The sequence below is a fragment of the Lampetra planeri genome, chromosome 43 (genome assembly GCF_965212315.1).
Source record: "Lampetra planeri chromosome 43, kcLamPlan1.2.h2, whole genome shotgun sequence".
Taxonomy (NCBI): Eukaryota; Metazoa; Chordata; class Hyperoartia; order Petromyzontiformes; family Petromyzontidae; genus Lampetra; species Lampetra planeri.
Window position 1 is genome coordinate 6,562,903 of NC_136149.1, and position 8,119 is coordinate 6,571,021.

At 42.2% G+C, this 8,119-nt stretch overlaps 1 protein-coding gene across 2 annotated transcripts; it reads right to left on the reverse strand.

The window, feature by feature from the left end:
- Window positions 1–5,148: 5,148 nt before the first annotated feature.
- LOC144732647 (uncharacterized) lies at window positions 5,149–6,437 on the reverse strand. 2 transcript variants are annotated; one of them, XM_078614160.1, is made up of 3 exons: window positions 6,362–6,437; window positions 5,679–5,846; window positions 5,149–5,381 (listed from the first exon to the last, which is right to left on the reverse strand). In XM_078614160.1, exons 2-3 carry the CDS (start codon window positions 5,835–5,837, stop codon window positions 5,187–5,189), a joined length of 354 nt encoding a protein of 117 aa, XP_078470286.1. In that variant the 5' UTR covers window positions 5,838–5,846; window positions 6,362–6,437; the 3' UTR covers window positions 5,149–5,186. The 2 variants fall into 2 exon arrangements, with proteins under 2 accessions (XP_078470286.1, XP_078470287.1); XM_078614161.1 differs by lacking the exon at window positions 6,362–6,437 and adding an exon at window positions 6,193–6,212.
- Window positions 6,438–8,119: the final 1,682 nt, after the last annotated feature.

Here is an 8,119-nt window from a genome sequence, read left to right on the forward strand (position 1 = left end):
TCGGCCAGAAAATCTACAACCAGCCACTCATCTATGGGGATTATTCACACTGTGCAAGCTTTAAGAAAATATGAGACAGCAAGGTGATAATACGTTCATCAATGTGTAGTGTACGCAACTGAGGCGCACACACACCATTCTTGGAGGCAACTCGTTTATTAACAACTTTACTGTATACTGGGTTCTGTTACTAAGTGTGGTTAACTCTGGTTAGGCTGCTCACGATGTGCATGTCTGCTAGCTAGCTGGATCCCCAAAACGAACCCAGAATCCCCCTTCAACTTCCCCCTTATCCCGTGGGCCCGCCCCTTACTGTATCAAGACAACGTGTTCTTCCGTCCAATCGAGACCCCGCTTCAGGTCACGTGCCCTTGAGTCGTCCAATTGGGCTCACTTTCGGTCACGTGCCCCTAGCTCGCCCAATCGAGCACCGCTTTCGGTCACGTGCCTTTCGGTCGTCCAATCGGGCCCATTTACGGACACGTGCCTTCAGCTCGTCCAATCGAGCACCGCTTCCGGTCACGTGCCATTAGATCGTGCTACCCACGGGACATCTGTGTGTCTCTACAAATGTATTGAATGCACTGCGAGTTGGAGAAATGAGAGCTGAGCATTTCACAGTATTGGAAAGCAGACGTCTTCAAGAACCAATTGGAGAGTTTGGCATAGATAAAGCTCTGCAAATCTAACGAATAATCAAGTGAATGCTCATAATGAAGCGGTGCTTCAATACTTCAGAGCTCTTAAGACCCCTATGTACACAATAACAGTACAAGATCAATTAGTGGATGTCATGAGAAATGTTGAAAATATTGAAATGAACACAATCATTTTAAAGGACATCAGTAAGACTGGAGGCTTGCCACGTGAATTGATATTTCTAGGCGCCAAAGTCATGTTAAGATCCAACATTGATGTCTCTAAAGGACTTGTAAATGGTACAATTGGATATATTAGAAAAATCACTTGGCCTACTCCTAGTCGTGCACAATTGCACGAAAGACAAATACATGAAATAGTTGAAATAGACTTTGGCAAGGACGGCACACACGAAATTAAGACGAAATCAGTTCAGTTCCCTGCTAATCGTGGCTATGGTACAGCTGAACGAAGAATGCTGCCACTATTTATATCATGGGCATCGACTGCACAAAATGAAAGGATGTACAGTGGATCATGCAGTCGTGTACTTGGGATCAAAGCTCTTCGAAGCATGTCAAGCATATGTTGCCTTAAGGCGTGTTCGCTCGCTGGATGGACTTCGAATTGAAGATTTGGAAAATCGAAAACTAACCGGAAAGACACCATGCAATAATGAAGCATTAGCAGAAATTGATAGAATGAGAAATCATCAATCAGATTAAATAAACTCGATTTGTGTGTCAATATCTTATACACACAAATATGTTTGAGTACATTACAAACAACATCAAGGCAATGTATAGAGTTAAGAACAGTGCTCTCTGGATCGCACTATAAAAGATAAGGTCCCCAAAAGAAGTATACTTAGTCTTAGACTGAGGCTATTTTTTGCAAGGATTTTGAAAAAGTATAAAATTATATTCCTTGTAAAAAATTCTTGTTAAAATAAAGACTACAAATTAAAAAATAAACTCCTTAAAAAATTGTTTTAAACCAACGGTTTTATTTTAAAGTGCACTAAAAGTAAAAAAACAATTCAGCCGTCACCAGCTGATCAGAATATTTTTGGACATTTGTAACTAAAAAATTAAACCGTGGGGCACTCCTTTAATATAACTCTTATCTTAATCGATGACCAAGAATAGCTAAAGAAAGTTATCAACAAATGGTACTCAATAGCATAATCAAATACTATAAGATTTCTAAGAACATAACGGGGCTATCTCTATTTGCTATTACCAATTTCATGATGATACTTAGTTGGTTGAGAATGCTTGATGTGTTGTAGCACATGTGGAATCATCAAAAATATTCCATGCTAAAATTCAAGTATTTAGGTTTTGAAGAGTTGGAACAAAGTATAATATGAAATTGCTTGTAGCGTTCCTTTGTAAACTAAAGTCTCACAATATGAAGGGAGTAGTATCTGATATCACTAGAAAAAGGTAAGGTGTAAGTTTCTAGGAAATGTAGAATATGCGTGATATGGAATATCACGTATCAATAATAAAAAGCCTAGTATGAAATTATAATAGAAAGTTCACCATTGATCTGCAAATCTTGACGAGCAAATTTTACTTATCAAAAGTTAAAACGTAACAACATAAATAATAAGTATTTGAAGAAATTGAAACGCACATGTCTACTTGATTATGATAGGGAAAAAAATGCATAAAGAATAGCTAAAATAATTACAATTACAAATACTTGACAAATACCTTCAAAATAATTTGAAACAAATCTACTACGATTTTATTATATTATCGGATAAGCAAAGATAGATGTTATAGTCTATATATAGTAATTACATGTACATGTCATTTATGTACTTATCTTCCCTTCGTCTAATATACTCTGACCAAGAATATAAGTTGCCATCGGAAGTTGAGAAAAAAATATGGGTTTAGGTATACTTTGGATCACTTTGCAGTCAACTGTTCTTTAGAGACGTATTTTTTTTAAACAACGGTTTTATTAACAACTTTGTTTAACTCACGGTCGATAAGTACGTCAATGGCGCCTGAGACACGCAGCGCCTGCTTTTTGTGCGAGCTGATTCCACAGTTTAGGGACCGCGACGTTTTTAACATACACAAAAATATATTATTAATACGCCGTCCATACAAAAAATGTAATTGCTTGAAAGGAGGCAATTAATTTATGAATTTATGCCGATTTTCATACAGGCCTGCATTGTCACCGGATCTGAGTACGTGTGCAAAATTTGGAATTGATTGGCCAACAGGAAGTAGACTAACTTTTGATTACAAGATTTGACCACGACATACACAAGTGAAGTTAAATAAAACCGTTGAAAAAGCAGTTCAACACGGATACGAGTAGAAAGAGCTAGTAATACAGAATTAAGAATTATACTTAAAACATTATTTGGTTCTTTCGGTTAAGTCACGTCTAAAGATAAAATAATAAATTAAATAATAGCATATTACGACGTTTCGATTGCAACACAAGCAATCATCAGGCATAAAAGAAATAGCAACAAAAATTTAACTAGAAAACTATAGACAAACATACAAGCAGACAGACATCACAAGGACACACAGAGAGAGAACACATATCGGCACAAAGAGAGAGGTCGTTTCTGTGACCGAAAGAACCAAAGAATAATTCCTGCAGTCACGAAAGCTCCAAAATGAAGATTGAACCACTTCTACGGGGAAGTTTTAAGCTTATCTTTTTCTCTCTCTCTGGCTATTTGTTCTCTCTACCTGTGTCCTCTCTTTGGAATTTTCACACTTAAATTCTAACTTAGCAATCTTTGAAATACGTAATCAACCGGGCTATGCGTTAATTGTGTGTTGACCGACTCTCTGTGTTGCATTACATTATATTTCGATATTTTACTAGGTTATTTAAGTTTAGTGTGTCTTTCTCCTGATTTTCAAGCTTGCGTTGCCGTGCCGCGTCGTCATCTGACTTGCAGCAGCATCACGTTGCCGTCCACTCATTGATATGCTAATTTTTTCTCTGCCCCCTCCCTCTCTCCGCCCCCGCCCCCCTCTCTATATTTAAGGCACCGTCACAGAAACGACCTCTCTCTTTGTGCCGATATGTGTTCTCTCTCTGTGTCCTTGTGATGTCTGTCTGCTTGTATGTTTGTCTATAGTTTTCTAGTAACATTTTTGTTGCTATTTCTTTTATGCCTGATGATTGCTTGTGTTGCAAGCAATCATCAGTGACTTAACCGAAAGAACCAAAGAATAATTCCTGCAGTCACGAAAGCTCCAAAATGAAGATACTTAAAACACTTGTAACTGTTCTACTCTTCAACGCAAAGTTAAATTACATCACTATCAACATTTTCCCTTCTACTAAAAATGATTGAAAATAATCTTGACATTGTATCATGTAAATAAACTTTCATCAAACTTAAAAATTCAAAAGCAACTCAATATGCATACAACATATTAAAGGAGCACCCCACGGTTTTATTTTTTTGCTACAAATGTTAAGTGATATTCTGATCGGTTGGTGACGGCTGCACATTTTTTATTTTATTTAAACTTTTTAATGCACTTTAAAACAAAACCGTTGGTTTTAAAAAATATTTAAGGAGTTTATCACCAAATTTGGTTTTCCAAAAACCACTCCGTTTATTTAACCACCTTTCACTGTTGAGTTCGCTCCGCTTTCAATAACTCGCCAGCTTTCGTAAACATTGTGATGTTTAACAGCTGTGTGCCTCGAGCAGAGATCTCCAGGTGCATAGCGACCTTAGGCGTGCAATTTTCAATTTGTTTACCACGAGCTCCGCTTTGGGGGCTTTCACTGCCGATTCTCGCGTTTTCACATCAATTCCCATCGCACGTTAACTTGGATCACCAACTACAAAAGGCGGTTACTCCCCGTAATCCCTTTGTTTCCACCAACATTTTGGGAAACATTCTAATACCGGTGAATAACTTTGGTTAAAGTAAGATTGCCCTCAAATATCAATGGCGTCTATCTGCACATCGTCAGCTTAGCCTCTAGCCCGGAGGTTGAAGAAGCTCTTTAATTTACACCGAGTTTTCTCAGTATGCAAGGACTGTGACAAGGTTACGTCGCAGTTACTTTCCAAGAAATTACATGTGTGCTCGTTGAGGCTAAACCGGAAGAAAACCTTCCTTCCAAATCACTCGTCAGGCGCGAGATTGGAAACTTTAATATTCCACCATTTTCTTTCCAAGATCCCATACATTTTGAACGGAAAAGGAAGTGGTACCCCTACTTGTACAGAATAAAATACATTCCAGTGATGTACCCGTTTTCAGAGCGCTAATAGCTGGGTGTAAAGTGCCACCCATCACGGACCTGTCTTGAAACAGAACAAAGGCCGATTTCGCCAAACATCTGTGAGGATAATGCCATTCTCGTTGCTCTTTTTGGGGCCAATAAACCTAGGGCGTTCCATTAACCAAACTTGCATCACGAGCAGAGCCATCCACAACCACAGCTCGCCGATTTCCAACGTCACGCGCATGATTTACCAAGACCAGGATCAACCAGTTTGCCAGCGATTTTATTCATATTTTAAAAGGCATTTATTTTGGCGTATCAGCAACAATGGGCGCGCCACAGGGCCCCTTGGTGAGAAACACACGCTCATGGAACGGGGCATGGCCGGCCACGAAAATCTGCGTCCACGTGGCCATGAACGCTTGGAAGTCCACGCTGGCGCCTTGGTTCTCGTGAAGATCCCCCATGATCTTGCGCACTTCATCCGGGTCGCAGGCGCCCTGCAGTCGTGACAGCATGGAACAGTTTGTTACAGGCAATGCACCAATAACTCTGCTCAGTGCTGTAGGAGCAGCAATCAACCTGTTATGGTGGCCATTAAAAGCCCAATCGACCCCTAGCAGTGGCTACGCGCGCTCAGACGTTCGAGCCGTGGACCCGAGCGCTGGCTCGAGGCCGTGGGGCTCCAGGCCGTAGGGCTCTAGCAGTGTGCGAGCCGAGAGTCTGTGCGAAGAGACGCAGTCGGTGACGCACACTGCTCGAGAAACGCGTGCCCGGTGTTGGCGCAGGAAACCCACCGCCAGGTAGGGCCGCATGTGCTTCACGAGCAGATTCTGCAGCGCGTGCTTCCTCATGGAGACGCTGCCCGCGCCTCCTTCACAGCTGGCGCAGAACTCGCGCACAAAGATGTCCATGACAGCGCTCAGATCCTCCAGGGCGGCGGCAGATGAAGGCATCACGAGATTCTTTAAAATGATAACGTACATTTCATTACAAAAAAAAAAAAATCACCCGCATATCACATTTAGACTTGGAGAGAATCTATTCAAGGCCAGCACACCACCCGAGGTGGTTGGCCAGCACTACCCCCTCCACCTTTGTTTGCCAAGTAGTGAAGTTTACAACCACACCGTCTTGATTTGGCGGCCAAGTCGACCAAAGGACAGCCCAGGACTGGTTACTCTGCGGGCGATGGCGGCGTATCAAACTCGGGTCACCAGATTCATGATCCCAGTACGCCAACCGCTACACTACCGCTCATTACACACGCGTATACAATCTACACGGGTCAACTCCGAGCAACAACCTTACACAGAATATGAATATTTCTTTCAGGAGACAGCCGCGAGACTAAGTGGCTTAACAAATCAGGACCCAGACTTGAGCAGCTGCCTCCATCTCGATCCAACGCAAAAAATCCACGGAGGTCGAACTCTACGAGGTCCCTCCGCATTCAAGACGCCAAAAGCCAAGCACTTACCGCGATGTAAAAGCGTATTGAACAGAGACGATGATAAACCACGGAATCCAAATCGCTTCTCGCGCGGCGGTTTAAATCCTCACCTGTGCTGATGATGTCACCAATTACCGCCTTCACCTGTGCTGAAGACGTCACTCATCATTGTGTGCACCTGTGCTGTGTGATGTTAATAATCATTGTAGCGACCTGTTTTATTGACGTCACATGACTCATCGAGTCTCCGTGTGCGAATCTGACCAATCCCGTGCATCCGCTCATTCAGACGAATCCCTTGGGCGTGCGGGGTAATGGTGATAATGGCAGCAGTGACGATGATGATGACGAGAAGGAGGTTGGCTGGAATGAAGCTAGTTGTAATCACTGGCGAAACGTCAAACTCAGATTGTAAATGTTGTGGCTTGGCTCTTCAACACACCGGTGTGCTGTACTAGTGACGAATTGGCACGTTCTCTTCACGTGACAACCCTTACTAGTTGGCTGTGTCGGATGGTGACGGGTTTAAACGACACATTTATATATTTACGCGATCTAACCCCACAAAACTATATTATGGAGGTTGGCTGAGTTCGTCTTTCTCTGTGATGTTCACTATTGTCATTAAGACGCCACTCACTGTTATTTTGCCGGGAAACTGAGATCACAAATCAAATGCGAGTCACAATAGCTTTACAATGTTTAATCTACTTGAGCCGATTGAGGCGACAAATAACTCATTCAACTTCTTGGTTCTTTCGGTAAAGTCACGTAGATATATAGTCAGTCACGAAAGCTTTAAATCGAAATTTAACTCATTCAACATTTATTTTAGTGCAATATAGTTTGGATTTCTCGTGACGAAGTTGTTATGGTCAGATTGCGATTTGATTTATTCAGTACTTTAATTGTTATTTCTTGCCATTTCGGTGATCCAGGTCACTTGCAAATGAGAGTTTATCCTGGTTTCTTGGAGTTTTCATCTGAATTTGTTAAATAAAATACATTTCATTTTTCTAATGTTTTGATTCGTGCTCTGTTGATTGACCATACTTCCCCACTGTGGAAAGTCGATGTTGGTGAATGTGATGAGGGGCAGGGGAGGCAGGATCCTTTCAGTTGTCGCGTCATATCCCTACAATACGAACACAGATCTCGCCCTCCCTAGCCCATTTCATGGACACCACACTGGGATTGGCGCTGAGCGGCTACACTTTGAGTGGAAATGGAGCGGCGCTCTGAGCAGTGGAGCCAATGGAGCTGCGGGGAACCATCGCAACCTGAGCGCGGTTTCTCTGTGTTCCGCCTTCAGCAGCAACATTTCTGAAACCATCCTGAGGTCCGACTCCGGGGGAACCCACGTGCCAGATCCACATTACCCAACGCACTTCTCCTTTGGCGTAATCACTCATCACCAACATCATCAATCATCAGCCCAGCGTAATGTAAAAGTCGCGTGCATTACAGCTGCTGCTGGCACGATTTCGTGTGTCCCTATCTCTTAATATTGCCCCATAGACTTCCTATGGGAACCAGTTTCTGATCCCTTCACATTGGCATGTAGACTTTGTATAGGAACCGGTTCTTTATATATTAAAATTGGCCAATATAAAAAAGATAAGGAACCGGTTTCCCATCGCTTAACATGCCCCGTAGGCTTTCATAGGCTTGTCCTCTGGATACGACACAGTCTGGTGCCAAGGACTCCTGTTTACACTCGCCAACACCATCAAGTGTGAAAAAAATAGTTTTCCACATCAAATAGTTTTGATGTGGTCTCCTTAT

Coding starts and splice junctions, on each gene's coding strand:
- LOC144732647 (XM_078614160.1), bottom strand. CDS start 5,837: ATGCCTTCATCTGCCGCCGCCCTGGAGGATCTGAGCGCTGTCATGGAC. Junction 5,382..5,678: donor ACATGCGGCCCTACCTGGCG/GTGGGTTTCCTG, acceptor TCACGACTGCAG/GGCGCCTGCGACCCGGATGA.